Source organism: Penaeus chinensis, chromosome 3 (genome assembly GCF_019202785.1).
Source record: "Penaeus chinensis breed Huanghai No. 1 chromosome 3, ASM1920278v2, whole genome shotgun sequence".
Classification (NCBI taxonomy): domain Eukaryota; kingdom Metazoa; phylum Arthropoda; class Malacostraca; order Decapoda; family Penaeidae; genus Penaeus; species Penaeus chinensis.
In genome coordinates this window covers 22,418,933-22,438,570 of record NC_061821.1, presented here as the reverse complement: position 1 = coordinate 22,438,570, position 19,638 = coordinate 22,418,933, and the positions used below count along the sequence as shown (strand labels likewise).

The 19,638-nt window shown below is 41.6% G+C and overlaps 1 protein-coding gene across 2 annotated transcripts in view; it reads left to right on the top strand.

Moving 5' to 3' along the window:
• Positions 1-522: 522 nt before the first annotated feature.
• Positions 523-19,638, top strand: part of LOC125045320 (centrosomal protein of 135 kDa-like) — a 261,911-nt gene continuing 242,795 nt past the window's right edge. The window contains exons 1-2 of one of the 2 annotated variants that reach the window (XM_047642534.1): positions 523-776; positions 2,530-2,722. In XM_047642534.1, coding sequence (XP_047498490.1) covers positions 2,549-2,722 — 174 coding nt within the window. In that variant the 5' untranslated portion in view covers positions 523-776; positions 2,530-2,548. The remainder of the gene's footprint in view (positions 777-2,529; positions 2,723-19,638) is intronic. The other variant, XM_047642527.1, reaches the window with a different exon arrangement.

Here is a 19,638-nt window from a genome sequence, read left to right as displayed (position 1 = left end):
ACAAGAGAAAAAAGAAAGAAAAAAGAAAAGAAAAGAAAAGAAAAGGAAAAAGCAAAAGAAAGAAAGGAAAGAAAAGAAAAGAAGAGAAAAGAAAAGAAGAAAGGAAAGAAAAGAAAAGAAGAGAAGAGAAGAGAAGAGAAGAGAAAAGAGAAGAGAAGAGAAGAGAAGAGAAGAGAAGAGAAGAGAAGACAAGAGAAAAAAGAAAAAAAACTAAGCAAAACAAAAGAAAAGAAAAGAAAAGAAAAAAAAAAGAAGAGAAAACATGAAAAAGAAAAGGGAGAAAGAAAGAAGAAAGAGTATAGGGTTATCACACATCTATTGGAGAAGAATGCTTATAAAAGGTAAAAACTTCAGATCCAGTTACTCATTCATATTTTTTGAATAATTTAGTTCCATTCCTTTACTGATAACCTGCAAAAATACAGTTTATTTGTTATTGATATGGAGTCCTAAGAAAAAAAAAAAAATTGCCATGGAATGAAATAAACCGCTCGTGAACTAACCCGCCTCTTTCATCTTTATGTTTATTTATTTATTTTGAATAAAACTTTAATACTTTCATGATTATATATATGTCAATATTCAATCGTCGGAGATGGAATGTGATTTTAAAATTAATATTGTTATTGTCAATAAATTTACAAACAAAATGCGGTAAGATGTCGGTCAATTTAGCATCAGCTGTGACACTTCCGCAAATGTATACAAATAAACAAACTTTTGAAACCTGAACTGCGGAATCTTTAGGTTTTGATTATCAAATGTACACTTCCAAGGTGAGTTTCATGTTGTGGGTTTCATGTAAGATGTTGTAAAGGAAAAATAACAAGTGTGAAATAAGAAATCAGCCATGCCACGATATAGAAAAGGGTTTTATGTCAATTATAAGAGTAACGGCCTCAGCGTTTCGTTTTAAGAAATACGTATTTAATTGGTAGTTTGTTATTGACTTGTTCTTTTATATGATAGATTATTGGGAATGCATTTAAATCTGTGTTTATCATTATAGCGATATTTTTTTTTAGTTAGACAAAACACTAATATTGCCTGTTGTTATCTATAATCTGGGGAGTTTTTTGTTCTAAGAGGGTAATTATCAAGAATAGGACTGCTCGGAAGTATTAACAATGCTGTCTTGTAAAGGAATTAAAGTGACTCCCCCTCCTATCTTTGTTAATCAGCACAAGAAAAAAATGATACGTTAGATCAAAAAAAAGCTCTGATACAGAGCAACAAACCTCCACTTTCTATATTCTAGTAAGATCAGGCTTTCAGACCTCGTGCATGATTTACTTTCTGTTAAAAGACAAATCCAAGTTCATTGTTGCTAGTATATATGTGCTGAAGATTTGTTGGTTTTAGTTCAGAATGCAGAGTGTGGCAGCAGCAGCTTTAATTGATGCAGTTTTATTCTGGACTATTACTGTTATACCACAGATTTTGATACCAATCTTGTAGTTAATGGTTTGAGAAAGAAATAGAAGATCTGAAGATTACAGTGAAATATTGATAATCAGTCAGATACATGGATAAAATCTTGTATATCTTATCTTGTATATCATCCCAACTTCACTTGGAAGTATTGGTATAGAATTTGTCTAAAAAGGCTTGCAGCTTATTATTAATATTTTTTTTTTTTTTAGAAAAAGGTATCCTTATAATTAAAAAAAATACAATAAGTTCTGAAGTTTGAAGTCCAAATTACATGGAGTTTCAGGGAGGCAATATAAATGTGATTCTGTTAACTTAACAAATTATGATGCACTTAATTTCATTTGTTGTTTCAACCATCCACTTGTTTTAATAATGTTTTTATTCTCAGGTGGAGGGCTTAAATGAGTTGGCTAGATGAATGTGTTATGGTTAAAGACTTCTCTCATATATTTTAGTTCATGGAATTTATTTATTTAGTTAGTTAGTTAGTTAGTTAGTTAGTTAGTTAGTGGAATTTAGTTAGTTAGTTAGTTAGTTAGTTAGTTAGTTAGTGGAATTTATTTATTTATTTAGTTAGTTAGTTAGTTAGTTAGTGGAATTTATTTATTTAGTTAGTTAGTTAGTTAGTTAGTTAGTTAGTTAGTTAGTTAGTTAGTTAGTTGCACATTCATGCACATGCACATATGCAAACACACACACAGATGTTCAAACAAACATGCACATGCACACCCATACCCATACACACCCACCCACATACATACCCACACCCACACACACACCCACAAACAAACACACACACCCACAAACAAACACACACACAAACAAACACACACACACACCCACAAACAAACACACACACACACACACACACACACACACACACACACACACACACACACACACACACACACACACACACACACACACACACACACACACACACACACACCGCAAACCCCCCCACATAGATAGATAGATAGATAGATAGATAGATAGATAGATAGATAGATAGATAAATAAAGGTATAGATATAGATATAAGTATAGATATGTGTAAGTATACTGTAATATGGGATGTGACATTACTTTCTCTCAGAGTCTGGGACTTGGCAAAGATGGCTGGTGGAAGTGATGTCTTACAAGAAGTCCGCATAACCCTAGATGACTTAGGATACCGCGAACCACTTCCACCCCATGGGCTTCCACTTGTACACCATCTTCTTGACGATCTTGTATCTGCGACAGCTGAGCTGAAGGATGCCAGAGAAAAACTCAATCAGTGCAGAAAGGTAAGTGGTAGAGAGAGGCTGCAGCTTGATACCTGGTTATATTTGAAGAGCTAAGGAGCTTGTTTTGGATGGCATAAGCCTCTAAATAGGGAAGTAAAGTGGGCAAAATATGGAAAAAGAGGTTTGCAGGTAGGTAGAAGTGCAAGTCATGGAATGTTGTTGTCTCTTTTTGTATATTTGAAGGTATTATTGCAGTGTGTATTTAACTGTTTACTGCAAACAATATAGTATCTTATATAGGGAAGTACACATTCTTAAAGCTTTAATGGTATAAAAGTAAAATCCTTATGTAGACCATATAAGGTTTGTGCAGTTTTTTTTTTTTTTTTTATCTTGCCAGATTTGATAGATTTATGTTGGATCCTCGCTAGATAGATGTACATTCCTTTTAAAGCTATATGCTTATTTATAATTTTCTTTTTTTTTTCTTGTGGTATGGTTTTAAATCCATAGATTATCTTCCTTTGTGGTGTTTTTTGTGCTGTTTTGTGCAATATATTTTTTCAGAGAATTCAGAGGTTCACTTCTTTATTATATGTGCTTGTTAAAATGAACAAATAGTCTTATCTTAATGCTATGTTTAAAGGTAATCAAACTAAAAACAAAAAGAAAACAAAAGAATACCTACATGCCTATAAATGTGAAAGGGTATTGCATTGGTTTGTTTCTCTATACCAGTGGTTCCCAACCTTTTTCATTGTGGCACCAGATCAATGTATTATAATCTCCATGGCTCTGCTCAGTGACTGTCATCTTTTCAGATTCAGTTATTACTAGTTATGAATAGTGTAATGGTATCAGTAGCTACAGTACAAGAAAGCTTTATCGAAAGATTTAAATTTATTGATATGTGAAAAACAATTACGTGTAGGTGAGATAAAATTTAGTTTGATTTGATGTAGCCCCCAGAACGTACCCTTTTTACCCATGGCCCCCAGGTTGAGAACCCCTGCTAGACACTTAACCTATAGCAGAGAGTAGGTGCAGTGCCAATGTCTTCTAAGTCAAAGAACCAGTGGGGTCTACTTCATATTTGCCAAGCGTTTTCCTAATAAATGCTTGGTAATTGTTTCTTCCCACCTTCTCAAGCTCCTATCCACTTTTACTCCCTCTTTTCCTCTATCCCAGTCTCCCTGGTTTATCCCCATCCCTCTCTCCCACTCTTTGTCCCTCCCTCTTATCCCTCGTTTCTTTCTTCCACTTTTCCTCCCCTCTTTTGTATATGTTCTCCCTCTTTTCCTCCCTTCTGTTTGTCTTTCCCTCTCCTTCTTTTTTCCTCCACCTCCTTTCCTTCTTTTCCTTCTTCTCTTCCTCTCTTTCTCCATTACTCTCTTCCCTTCTCACCCCCTCTCTTACTCCCTCTCTGTCTCTATTTGTCTGTGACTGTCTGTTTGTTTGTCTCCGTGTGTCTGTCTGTCTCTGTTTTTCTCTGTGTGTCTGTCTGTCTTTCTGTCTCTGTCTCTATGTCTCTCTGTATCTGTCTGCATGTCTCTTGTCTGTCTGTCTCTGCCTTTATGTGTTTGTTTGTCTCTGTGTCTCTGCCTGTCTTTATCTGTCTGTCTCTGTGTCTCTGTCTCTATTTGTCAGTGTATCTCTATCTCTATCTCTGTCTGTGTCTGTCGGTCTTTCTCTGTCTCTATCTGCATGTGTATATGTCTGTGTCTGTCACTCTGCATCTCTGTCTCTATCTGCTTGTGTATATGTCTGTCTCTGTATGTGTGTCTCTGTATCTATATGTGCCTCTCTATCTGTCTGTGTGTCTGTTTGTCTTTGCATCTGTATATCACTATCTGCCAACCTGTCTTTTTCTGCATCTGTATTTCTGCTTGTCAGTCTGTCTGTTTTCCTGCCTCTGTATGGCTCTTGGCCTGTCTGTCTTTGTCTATCTTTCTGTCTGTCTCTGCCTGCCTCTCTCTGGCTTCCTGTCTATTTGCCTATCTCGCTCTCTCTGTCTCTCCCTGTCTCTCCCTCTTCATCTCTTCTATCCTTCTATCCATCTATCCATCTATCCATCTATCCTTCTATCCTCCTATCCTCCTATCCTCCTATCCTCCTATCCTCCTATCCTCCTATCCTCCTATCCTCCTATCCTCCTATCCTTCTCTCTCTCTCTCTCTCTCTAAACCTTTACATCTCCACTTTCCTCCTCTCTCTCGCACTCCTCTCAATTCACCTCTCACAACGAATACTCAATTCTCATTCTCTCGAGCAATCTCGACAAAGATCAGACTACGGAAGTATTCACTATCGAATACCTCCTCTCTTAACAAGAAGTGCTGTCTGAGCGAGCGAGCTCTCTGCTCATTTCTACTCTTCAGGCTTCTCAATACACAAGTAGAAGACATGAATTAAGACTCGGAAATAATCTCTCATCCTCATTCGTACAGTCAGAATAATGACTCTAGCTAGTCAATCCGATCGTAAATACACTTCAGCTAGCGCGACACTCCAACTCAACACACTTATCGAACACTGTAATAACGACTTCCACACTCACATCATTAACAAGTACTCACCATATCGAACTCTCCCACTTTAGACAGCAATGAAATATCATTGTCATCAAATAGCGAGGACTTCGAGATCGTAGAGTACAGAAACTGCATCGGATGAGAAAGATGTAAAAGTTAAAAACAAAACGTAGTGAGTCACATCATGATCATACAACAATATAAAGTTTGAGAACACAAACAAGAGGACTAGTCCAAGATTCACGAGCATTAGAGCTGAATACATGCACGAACACATGTCAATATACACAGGATAGAAGAAAAGGGTAAGGGAGACACGGGAATCGTATTCTGATGTGTGTGTGTACATGCAGCTTGTATGTGGTGTGGCATTTCGAGGCGTATTTTTTAGTCGTCTACACGGGAGACTGGACAGGGGAAGTGACGAGGACTAGTGTTGTTCAGTTTACTAATGAGTGTTGGAGCACATGGGGTATACAGGCGGTGCACGGAGACGGGGCACAGCATAGAGTCGGTGCAGTCGTCGGGCTGAGAGCGAGCACTAGTACTAAGTGTGAACATGATCAAGTGAGTGAGTTAGGACGGAATCAGATGAGAGCAGACTTAGAAAGATGATATGACAGGGACAAAGCCTCTGTGACTCTAAAAGGAACATGGAGCACAAGAACACAGGTGGTAACGGAATTAGAGAGAAAGGTAGGAGCGTGACACGGGGAGCATGACACATGACTACAAGATGTGAGTCAATGAGACATATATAGAGAAGACACATGTCAGGGGGTTTGAGGGAGAGTTGGAGCGAGTATTATGGTGTACGAAATTGCACTGATGCATGTTACTGTTGAGTGAGACATGGAGCGTCAGAGGTAGTCATGTCGAGGGCGGTGAGGTGTGTATGACTGGTAGGTGGGATGCTGGGATGTTATTTGTGTGAAGTTGAGTCTAGTAAGGTGATTGTAGATATGCATTAAAAAGACAGTATTGGAAGATGGTTGAGGATGGGACAGTGACACGGGGGACAGGCGGTGACGGGACAGACGCGGGGGGAAGGGACAAATTGTAAGGAGCATAGATACAGTTGGGAGGTGAAGTGTGTGAGACACAACAACTTGTGATAAGTGGTCAGCAGAGAGGAGGAGGCATGTCACGGACTGAGAGATCACGAAGACCACAGATAGACGAGGACACGTACGACGCATAAATGACAGGAGTGTGGTCATCAGTATAGAATATAAAGGAATGTAGTCACATGTACAAAGGTGCATTCAGATAGAGTCGCGAGGATGGAACACAGTATGTGAGTTGACTCAACTTTTATAGGGGAGAAGATTCTGGGTTAACAGGAATCAGTATTAGATTTTTCTAGAGATGACTGAACGGATTAACAGAGGCTCACGTACTGTATTGGAGGGGGGGATACATAACAACAATAGAAGTGGTAAGGATGCATATACGGAGAGTGACAAAGGGGGGATGAGACTAGATGGAGCGAGATCAGATGATGAGTGTAGCAATGCGGACAGATTGATAGGATAGAGCGTGAGTGGGAGATACATATAGATAGTACGGAGGTCACGGTGTGGGGAGGGTGGGGGTTGAAGGTGAGTGAGGAGGGCAGGTGGGGTACAGGTCATTAGTTCTCTGGTCTATGCACAGGTGAGGGTCGTGGATGAGGTACAAGGATTGGCAGTGATTCTATCAGTGGGACAGAGTTCTGATGTAGGGACAGATGTGTGGGGTCTGGTGGAGACAGGGTTGGCAAGGAGGGAATACATGGCTCTCTTAGTGCAGTATGTCAGTCGGCTTCAACAAGCGACAAATTCAGAGGATCAGTGCACGTAAGACATTAGAGTCGGGGTGCGTTTGTTTGGATTGGGGTGGGGTGGGGGGAGTGGGGGGGGTTGGGGGTGGGGAGTGGTTATGGTAGGGTTTCAGGACATTGCGGACGGAGGGACGATGGCGATCGGCGGGGAGCACGGGGATTGATGTGAGTTGGTGGGGAGGGAGTCGTACGGGTGGGTCCACACGAACAGTAGTAGAGAGTATGGTAACATGAGAGGAGTATAGGAGCAGAATTGGGAGGACTGTTCGAGGAAGATCGAGGGAATGTACAGAGGAGGACGAACAGCAAAGACACAGCAGTATGATGCGCGAGGAACAGATCATGCACAGCCACACACAGCGGGCGGGAAGAACACAGGGACAGTACAGGGGAACAAACATGACATGAGAGCACAACACACGCACACACACACGGTACAAGAAGGGGTCATGAGGATAAGAGAACACTACAAGGCGAGGCGTATTCATCTCTGTCAGAGGAGGGTACAGACAGGAATGGACACGGAACGAAGTCGAGTCAACACACAGGACAAAGGACATAGGTGGGGGTGCACAGGCACGGACACAGGAACAAAGTACACAGAAGACGCAATACTAGACAGAACAGCGCGAGGTGACAGCGGACGCGTGCTGGACACAGGAAGAAAACAAGGACAAGGTACACAGAGTAATGAATGAGGCGGAGGAGGGACACAGGGACACACCGCGGACACAATGCAGGTACAGATAACGAGCGGAGGAATGGTCAAAGGACACTACAGTGTGAGCGCACATAATTACGAAATAGACAGGAGAATACGTCAGTGTGGTGTGTTGAGTGTAGTTCTGATGAATGTGACATTTACGAACTATCATTATTAGATAGGAGAGAGTACAGATCTACACAGTATTGGACGTAGTTATGTGGATATGTAGATCTTAGTATGATCTGTCTACTGCGGTGAGTGAGGGACGGGAGTTCTGAGAGTGATAGGGGTAGTGTTAGTGAGATGGATAGTGGACAGGGATTGATGTGTGAATGTAGAGAGTTACAGGTGTGTGAGGACAGAGGTACACACATTATTATATATTTTTCACTGGATTAATTTTATTTATAACACACACACACAGGGTTGTATAGCACACGTAGCGTGTGTCAAGGTAGTGACAGGCATATGTACGGGGGAAGGACACACATTCTTACACTAGGATCACTTTAGACAGGATGCGCTGAGCATGAGAAATTATAGTCAGGACTTATATATCATTAGACACAACATGTGAGTCTGACTTTCGTTTATAGGGACGGAGGTCAGACAGCGAGAGGAATGAGTGAGGGTATATGGGAGAGTGGAGAGATGAGAGTGGACTGATAGTAGTAGGAGAGAGGAGAGAGAAGTGACTACTAGAATATCTACAACAGAGTGTAGCGGTACACGAATCGACACTAGAGTGCATGAACTATGACGATTATAGCATGATCACGAACAGACATGTACAGAGTCACTTAGATCTGGTCACATGGACTGTGTGTCATACACATTGTGAACTGACATTGGACAAGTGTGGATGTTTGTGAGTTTTTGGACTGTACAGTGTGATGAAATGTTTGTTGTGGTGCTGATAACAGATGTGTGGTGAGTGTTGTTCACATGATGCGGAAGAGAAACTAGTATGAGGAGACAGTTTAGTAAGTGAACAAGAGGCAGTACATATGTCGGAACGTAGTATGTGTGAGTACAGGAACAGTGGTAAGAAAAGTTATAAGACAGTAATGTATGTATGTAAGTAAAATAGTAAGTATGTCAGGAATGATATGGACATGTGTAACGACATATCAGTGCTGATCATGGCACTAGACTGGATCAAGTGAGTTACACGCGTCATCAGTCCTAGTCGATGACATCTTGTCTATGACAGATGTCACAGTGATGCATAATACAACGTCATTTAACACGACGAGATAAAATGTCAAAGTACCCGCGTACGAACACACACGACATAGAATCATTGAAGACAGCAAATTAGCTATTAAAGACATTTATAATACATTTTGATTGAGCCAGACGTAACTAAAGAATGTAAGAGCAAGAGGTCACAAGAACAATTTATTTATGGTGTTTAGTTGGTATTGACACTATTCTTTATTAATTATGTGTTGGAGTAGTGACAGGATGTGGACGAGAGACTGGTAGTGAGTCAGCAATGAAGTCAGCGGTTCAGTGATAGTTCATAGGATCAAAATATGGAGAACACAAGACGCGTTACACAAGTAAGAATAAATCATAGTCATCAGACACGACTGCATACAGTATGACTCTAAAAAAATCAAACAGAGAAATGCACACTAAAGTGTATACAGACAAGAAAAGCGAAGGAAGGAAGAAAAAGAAGCGGTCGGCAGCATACCGAAAAGATTCAAGATAATACACAAGGCGACTAGAAAGTAGGAGAAGAATAGGGTGTGATAACGAGAGGGCGATAACAGGCAAGAGAGCACTAGTGATTATAGTATCGTTCTTATTTAGAACCTTATTCACTTTTTTCATATCCTGCGGATGGCCACGACAGACACAAGGAAGAGAGAGCAAATCGGAAGAGTGAAAGAAGTGGAGGGATAATGGTGACAAGAAGGGTGACGAAGATTGCTAGCGGGAGCTTTAACATAGGGACTAAGCCGGCTGAGAACGGAAGTGGAGGATAGAGCGAAAGAATGGAAGAAGACGAGTATCCTGAGCACGAGCGGTGGTACGAGTAGCGCACATCAGCTAGAGGGGGACAATGGAAGTCGGGGAGGTAGAGGGAGGCGGGGGAGAGTAGCGAAGGTGTAGCAAGGACTCGGATACATCAATGAGTCTATTGCCTATCTCTTAATATAATTACGGGGCGGTAAAATCACGTAGAGGAAATAATAGTGGATTATAACAGTAATAGGGTGTTCATCTAGGCGAGAGAAGGAGCCAAAGTTTTTTGAAAGATGAGAGAGGAGAGGGAAACATGTGACACAACAGTAAGAGCGAATAAGATAATGAGAACGACGAGAGGGCCGAGACAGCTCTCGGGTAGTGGATATGCTCATCGATCATCGTATAAGAGGAGACATATGCGTAGCGAGAGAGAGGAACACACAGTAGCGCCGCAAGCAGGTCGCAATATCTCGATCGGCGAGCATATCTAGGCGTACGTGTTCAAAGCGGAGTTAGAAGTCATCTCCTAAGCGCTACTCGGGGATTAGGAGACTTGGGAGCTCAGAGTGGGGGCTCATCGTCGTCCGATGGGCAGAATTGAGTCGGAGTCGGCAGGTTGAGAGCAACGCGGTGGTAAGAAGGAGAGTAGAATGGAAGTAAAACGGGATTAATGCGACGCGAGATCCTATGGGAGTATATCTGACGAGTATCGGAATAGCGATCTACTAACTCCAAGAATGAAAGATAGAGGGAGAGAGATGAGTGCGAGAGGGAAGGGAGAGAGAGATCGGTACCACGAGCACAAGCAGACAGCTGAGTACAATCTCAAGACACACTAGGCAGTGTCGGCAAGGTCATCAGGCGAGTCGTGAGCTATATCACACGAGTCAACAACGCTCAGACAAGGACAACTGTCGTACAACATGACAGCACAATTGATCACATACTGTAAGAACAAACATTAGTAATATTCACACAATCAAAGGACATAATGTCAAACAGAACAACACAGAGTGGCAACATATAGCTTGCATAGACTGAAGCGCAGATTGTCTGACAAAATACTGATAACAACTCATCGCCATATATAGAGACTTTCCACAGACTCGGTCAACACAGACAACGCACAAGACAAACGGAGGTGAATATTGACACAATTTTAACAATATACCACACGTTCATTCTACTTAGTTACATTAATCGACGAGTTAAGACAAACTCAAACTGACAACGAGCGAATTAGTAGAGAAAAGATACTACATGAGAGAGATACAATACACTGTAGTATAGAGACACATACATACCAGCAAACAACAGAGACAAAAAAAGTGAAGTCTGAAAAGAGAGGTATCAAAACAATAAGGAAGTGGCTTAAACGAGAGCGATAGAAACATTTAGCATTGAGATGATAGACAAGTAGGAAGACACAGAGAAATAAGACAGGTGAGACTAGAGAGATCATAAAGAAGTGAGCCACAACGAGTGCATAGGAACTTGTCAAGATGAATCATAAGACGCGGAGACATCTCAGCGAATAAGAGAAGAGTGCGAGAGTCTGAGCAATTGGAGAAGATGTGAAGAAAGTCAGGAGATTAGCGACATAGTGAACAAGAGCCACAAGAAAGACGCAAGCGTGGATACAAAACAAAAGCACATGAACCAAGAACAAAACAGACACATCAGGAAAGAACAGCGCAGAAGAGAACAGAGCCTCAAGAAGTACACAACATGGAAGACTACGAGTGGCAGGAAAAGAGGGTAATCTATGCAACACACTAGACAGAGAGAACACGTACTTGTGAGACACAAGAGAAGCGCCGGCAGAGAGGTTAGAGTGAGCACAGACACAGACACAATAAGTGATGAATACAACAGTAGACAGAGTCACATAGAGAGAGAGAAAACGAGCAGACCACAGACACACAGAGAGCGAGAAAAAGAATAAGACACAGGGAGGCAAAGGATACAGCCAGCCAAGTGCAAACTCAGAGAGAGAGGAACAGAGCAACAGACAGAGCTGCGCACAGCAATAAAGCGAGAACACACACGAACAAAAAAAGGCGAGAAGAACATATGCGTGACAGAGGAAGAGATGGAAGCAAATGACGTGAACAGGACAAACGTACGTCACATTGAGTGATTTGCGACGGAGTCAAATTGATGATCAGCGCACAATAAGAACAACTCGATATGTGGATAGGCATTCTAGTATACACAAAATTTCACATGATAGTAAAAATCTCAACTCTTAGTGAGTTCTCTACATAGTATTCAAAGAACAGCAGTGACGCCACAGACAGACGCAGAAGACGACACACACACTAGAAAAATGAGGTACATCTAAGTGTGCGAGACATATGTGTAAGTCCACAGGAATGATGAGGTGAGGATAACAAGGTGCGACATAGTAGGCGAGAGTTGGTGAGAGAGAGACAGCGAGTGAAAGAGAGAGCACCAGTCACCTAGTGACACGTGATGATAAGTGAGCGGGTCTCAAGTGAGAGGCGGGGATCAGGTACGTGATTTCAGGCATTAGGAGCACAGAGAGACAGGAAGGATGTACAGTCATCGAGAGAGCAACGAGTACAGCGTACATGACGTGATGGACATGACAAGGTATACGTGCTACGAGGAACTAGACAGGTACTGTGAAGAGATGTCGTCGGACGGGTGCTGCGTGACTAGGCACAGATAGACATAAGCAAGAGATACAGCATGAACAATCGAACAACGACACATATCATCGTTAGATAGAGAGGATACACATGGACATACTCATTCAAACTACATCAATAGATTAGGATAGGACAACGAGACAGTGTTACAGATCAAGCGAGTGTAGAGTGGGATGAGATACAGAATAGGACACGAGAGAAGAAGTGTAGTGATGGAAGTATGCAACCAGAGACGCACACACACGAGAGATCAGCAGCACATTGTGCACACAAGCAAACAGACAGACACACGCAATGGACAGACGACCAGAGAGAGATCACGTGAGACATTAGGTCCAGACGGGGTACAAATGATAGGCTTTATATTAGTAGGATACGTGAGACGTCACACAGTTCAGAGGCGAGGGTGATGTGATCTGTATCTTAGCAGAGGGCTGAGATCTCATGATTGTTTTTTACACGAGTGAAGAGTGCAGTTACTGGGAGAAGCACACGAGCAAGTCAAGTGCGTGAAAACTAGGTGGAGGAGATATTCTACAATAGTGGCAGAGAAAGTTACACACAGAGGAGAAGACATCTCTGGACGTCTGACTAGGGAGCAGAGTGATACAGAAGTGTACAGTCTGTTACTGTAGAAACATGAAGGCAGAACTAGATAAGACAATGAAATGATGATAGAGGAGAGTGGAGCTGGGATCAGAGACAACATACAAACAAAACGTGAGAGGTAATAGATAGAATGTTAGAGTCTCTTTATACTGAGAGAATAAAGAATAGAGATCTAGTACACAGATGCACGGACTTAGTAAAGCTCATGAGAGACGACTAAAGAAGAAAGATATACAAAACGAAAGAGAAGAGTGAGTGACGGCTTCAGAGTTAAGGAACAGGTCTATCAACAGGGGAAAGTTAGACCATGAGGACACAGTGGATAGTACAACATGACCAAGACACGTAGTTGATGATCTGACAAAGATCACAACACACAGAAGCAGACGAGAGTCAGACAAGAAGGGCGCAGGAGAGAGCTACAGAGAAGTGAATCATCTCAAACAGTGAGGAGGTAGAAGACAGAAGAGAGGAAATAGGAGACATGTGTAAGAAATAAGTAAGAGAGACAGAGACAGGAACTAAAGATCACGTGATGGACAGGTATGAGTAACACACCACATATTCAAATTAACGAAGAGTAACGAGATTTCAACGGAGAGAGATGAGAACGACACATATGACATATGACCGGAGTGAATCAGAACACAAGTGATAGTGACGTACATAGTGAGTGAGAGAGAGGAGAAAGAATAGTAGAAAAATGATAGAGAGAGAGAGAGAGAGAAAGGAGTGAGTGATGGAGTGATGAGAGAGAGTGAAGAACACACTGACTGATACAGTGCACTCGATGAATCGAGTGAAAGCTACAGTCAGCACGCGATCTGAACGAAGATTAAAAGTAGATCAGTACAAGTAGAGAGAGAGGCAGAGCGCAAGACATAGAAGAACATGAGACACATAAGTGAAGTGAGAGACACAGACAGCAGAGAGGCGAGCGAGTAGCATACACGCAGTTATACATCGACATATATACAGAGGACAGTCAGCAGTCAACAGAGGTCAGCTGATCTAGAGAGAAAGCTGAGAGACACAGATGATGAACGAGAGTAAGAGTACACACAAGAGTAGCACACTGTGCGCTAACAGCACGTGAGGAGGTGCGAACACTGACAGAAAAGAGTGGACTGTATGCGGGAGATCGTTAATACACAATAATATCAAGAGTAAAGAAGAACTGCACGACATAAGTGAGATACACTTATAGAGGACGTAGTGACAGAGAGACAGAGAAGACAGCAGAAGTCCAACGAACCACAAAGCACACAAGACAAGACACGAGAGACATGAAAGGAAGAGTGAGAGAGAAGAAAGAGAGAGAGAGATAAGACATAAAGAAGATACGAGTGCACAGAAGAGCAAAAGACAAAAGGAAAGACTGAGAGAGAAGCCAAACGAACACGAAGAGAGAGACACTACGAGATACAACCTGGATTCAGGACGAAGAGGCACACAGAACACGTACATAGTGATAAAGTGACAGCGCGTCCAGCCAGACAGCGCGATTCATGATAACTAAATACACAAAAAAGAAAATATACAGAACGAGCAGAGAAACTAGGAAAGTGAGACACAGAGAAGAGTATGACACACATGACAAGAAAGAAGAGAACAGAACGACAGTGTAACAATCATGACATAAGCGAGCAAGAAGCGAAACAAGATAACAGAGAGAGAGAGTGCAGCAACAGAGAGAGAGACACAGGAACGACTGGGAGAATGTGCGACGTGAGAAGAGGACAAAAGTCACGAGTGAACAGTCAACAACACGAGAGAGATAAAGTACGAAGCACGCTGACACGAGAGTATGATAGGCAGTGACACAGATCTAACTGAGGGCGTAGAAGAACTGCAGAGTCAGCAGGCGACACAGAACAAAGGAGCACGCGACAAGAGACATGTGCACTGAAAGCGCACAGATAGGTGATGAGTTGCAGACTCGGGATGGAGAGAGACAGCATCTGAAGAAGGAGAAAGACAAGTAGTACAGAACAGATTCTCTGTAAAAGTGAAGACTCTCAGAAATGGTTCAGGGGAACAGGACGTGAGGACAGACGACAACGCTGAACGAACAGTCTGAGGGTCAGAGGAGGTTAAGGATATCAGGCGTGACGGAGGTGATGGATATGACAGTGAAAGTGAGGGACAGCATGAGTATGACGCGGAGAGGAACACACAGCATGGATGATGATTGTGAAGCAGTGGACAGACAAAAGGGTGAGAGAGACCACAGGGAACGAAGATGGTATTGAGACGATGCACATGGACACAAGCGAGTGCAGACAGTTAGACGCGAGGGAAGTACACGAGGACGTATCAGATGCACAGTGTGACTGGAGGAGGGACTGTACAAGGATAAAGAGACACGAACAACATGGATAGAAGGTGACATTGACATACGACGACACGGACAGAGTACAATGGAGAAGAGGGCAACGGAGCGTAGGAGATTTCTACAGATAGACACGAACGACACACTGTACAGAGTCTAGAGAGTGACAACAGAGACATAACTAAGATGACAGGACTCACCGAGATATAGCACAGGAGAGAGACAGTGCGAGAGTGCGTGCTAGCAGGTGACAGGAGACTTGACACAGGATAGAGTGAGCAGTGGAGATAACTAGATGACGAGTGTACACAGAAGATGACAGAGTAGGCAATTGACGGAGTATATTACAATAGATGGTCAGACTGATCGGAACAACACAAACTACAATAGAAGCAGAGAGATTCAGCCTGATTCATACACAGTGAAAGTAAACAAGACAAGACAGATCCTATGACATGTAGCAACCATGACATCAGATTCGTCATCGAAGGGACAGGTTTGGCCAGGAAAGAGGCACGAAAGAGAAAAAGAAAAAAAAAAAGGACAACAAAACAAACGCACAAAAAACAAGAAAAACATGCAAAACAAAAGTACCAGAGGGACTACATATAAGACAAGACACTGCACAAAAATCTCAACATGGAAGCACACAAAAGCAAACAACACAAGACTTAAAAAGAAAACAACATGAAGAGATCACAGGAGAGCAGAGTATATGAACGACGACAGCGCAGGCAGGAGACACGCGTGGTGAGATACAAGCACAACAAGACAACATAACAGTGACAACAAGGTACTCCAGAGAAAAGTGGCAGAACATAAGGACGCGGACAGAGAGTGTGAGAGACACATGAGGAAGAAAAACTAAATGGATGGTGAGGAAACATTGGTGAAAGTACACGCATTCACATTGTATCAAGTACAATTATAAGGACTTGAGAAAGGCAGAGAATAACGCGCAAGGACGCAGAAAGACATGTAACGGAACTAAACAAAGACGATGCAACTGGACAACTCAACGAATCAAATATGAAGGAAGGAAGAAGTGGAAAAACAAGCGAATGAATGGGGAACATGTACGAAAAAACTTCACTATACTAACACAACGTAAAAGACACTAAGGAGACTCGGAGACGGGACAGACTGTGAGAAGATGCGTGCCGGAACACGACAAGAATGCATTAGACAAGACTAGGAAGAACGCGTAGACAGTAGTTTGATGTCCGAGGGGTGCGTGAAGATGCGATTAAAAGTGAATCGTGTCAGCACGATAGGAGACAGGTGCGTAATTAAGATGTAGTGATATGAGGACAAGGACAAACAACAGTGGTCAGCGAGCGGTGGATGTAGATGTAGAAAAAGTGAGTAGCGAGTTCAGTTAAAAGTCTGTAAAAGATTTAATCATAGAAGAGGTGATTTTTGTTTAATGGGGTTTGGTAAGGGTGTTGGGGTAGGTAGTAACAAGAAGGGAGACATGGAGGGTGGGTGGATTGTTTTAGAGTGGTGCGTAGAGTCGTGCGTGCACAAGAGGTTAGTCACGTAATATGGTGTATAGTCTGTGATTAGCTAGTTGTTAGATGAGGAGTTCCTTGTGATCAAGCGTTTAGAACGTTGATTTTTGAGTGAACCTTACAGTTAGTTTGAGTTTCGTGTTATGTTGTTTTTTGATTTGTGACGAGTGAGCGTAGTGGGGAGGTGTGTGAGGGCGGGGTGGCGATGGTATGGGGGGACCGAGGGACTGGGAGCGGGCGAGGAGAGGGGGTGGCGGGGGTGGTGGTGGAGTGTTGCTGTGGGGTGTCGTTGTTCAGTTTTCGTTTAGCTGGTATATTTTTTTTGTCATCAGTGTTTCCACATGATTAAGAACTTTTAAGATTGTTTACTGGTATAGGATGGAATATATTTACATATTATATATAAATATAGGTTATATAAGTTATTCGTATATTGATGGAGGAGTGGGGTGAGTGTTAGGTAGATGGGGAGGATATAATGAGTTAGAATGGGTGTGAGATTGAGAGTATTTCATGAGATTGAGTTGAGCTAATGATTTGGTCTATTTATCTCTGTTATACATTACTCTTACTACACTCTATGTGTCTGGATGTCACTTGAGTAAGGTTTTTTCGTTACGATGTTACATGTAATTAATAAGCCGATGTGGGTGGGGGTGAGCGTTATAGTTAGTGGTGGTGATGCGTGTTGTGTGGAGAGCGAGTGTGATGTGTGTGTGCGTATGTGTGAGTGAGTGGTTGTATGAACTTTTTTGTGTGTGATATACTAGTACTATGATATATGACATAAAATTACAATATTATAAGGCTCTCACAACATAGTGAGTAAAGCAACGAAAACATAACACAAAAATAGATATTACAGGACCACTAGTGGTAGTTTCTAGAGGTAGTTATATACACACTAAAATGGTACTAATGTTATTTTATTGTAATGCATATTATTTATCACACTTAAATACAAAAAGAATATCATAAATAAAGAATATCAGAAATATAAATAAAGGAAAAAAACTAAAAAAAAAAAACAAAAAAACTTCTCAAACGTCAATCAAAAAATTAAGAAATATGTGACTGTTAGTGTATTTTAGTGCTATAAAAATCAAAAATGTATATAGTTAACACAAGATATATTATACCAGTTACATTATTGATGAAGATGTCATAACACAGATTGTTTTTTTATGTTAGACATTGTTAAGTGAGTACACTTGCTACAATAAAGATAGCTACACACGGCTATGGTAGGTGGATTAAAAGAGAGAAGTATAAGATCTGTTCATTAAAGTGCATGATTAGGAGAATAAAAATGTTGAAGATGTAGATTGAATATAAAAGAGGGGTGTATAAAAGTAAACATAAAAGTTATGGAGGTGTCTATTTGAGTGTGGATTAAGGTGGGGGAGAGTGGTATTGACATGAGGTAGGTTAGAGCTTGAAGTTACATCTGGCCGACATGTCTGCATAGATGGCGTTTTACTTTGGGGTATGGATATAATGAGATTGGATTGGGATGTTAAGTATTGCGAGATGGGAGGAGAGGTAGAGATAAATTCGTAAGTTCTCGATGCAAGTGTGTACATTCTGTAATGTTTGATTTGATTCTTGGCTGATATGCTTCATTCGCATACAGTGATTTATTCAGCATTCAGTTATTTAACAGCTATGATTTGTATTTCGAGATACACTTTATTATTCTGGTTAGACAACCTGATCTCCGATTACTAAATTTAGATTTATATAGTATTCTACAGATCAGATAATCTTTTAGAGACTAAAGTAAAAAGTCAAGACAGAGAATGGGATATGAAGGACATATATGAGATTAATGTAAAAGATAAGGGGCAGAATAGATAGATATATACGAAAGGTAAGACTTACCGAGATGATGAAGCACACATTACTCTCTCGCGCTGCGACAGAATTATCTCTCTCGTCTATCTCTCTTTTCCTCTCTCTCTCATTCTCATCCTCTCTCCTCAACAAATCTCTCGCATCTCCCTCTCTCATCTTCATCTCTCTCTCTCTCTCATCAGATCTCAATCCTCTCATCTCCATCTCTCTCTCCTATCTATCTAATCTATCTTTCTTAGATATAAACTTAACATCATCTGATAAAAACAAATACAGACACCATATAAACACACTATCATCATACATACATACATACAAACACACACACACACACTCACACACACACACACAACACATTACATACAATTCCATACAGACATACATTCATACATACATAACATAAATACATACATACAACATACATTCCATAGCGCAGGCTCTACACATACATACATACATAGATAGCGCGTACATTACATACATAGATACATACATACATACATTTATACTAATAACATACATCACCATACAAACAATACATCACATATCATACATACATACAAACATAATACATACAAACATACATACAAACAATGCGAACCATACAACACACCGCGAATACGCGGCACACAACGCGCACAGCACACAAAGACACCATCAAAGGCACACACACAGCATACACCAGAGTAAACAACAACTTTAATACACATGACAACAAACGAGCTCTCTAGCGATTAGTACCCTGTTACCGCCCCCCTTCTTTTCCCCCCCATCAACCGCCCTCCCCCCCCCTACCCACAGCCTCCTACTCTCAAAATCTACTCCTTTCAATACACGATTTATCTAATCCCTGCCCCTCCCCCCCTCCCGTACACACATCCCTCTCGAGCTCTCCCAGATTGTTAGTCCGCGGCCAATGGACTCGCGGAAGTCCGGCGGGACTAGATAAGAAGGGA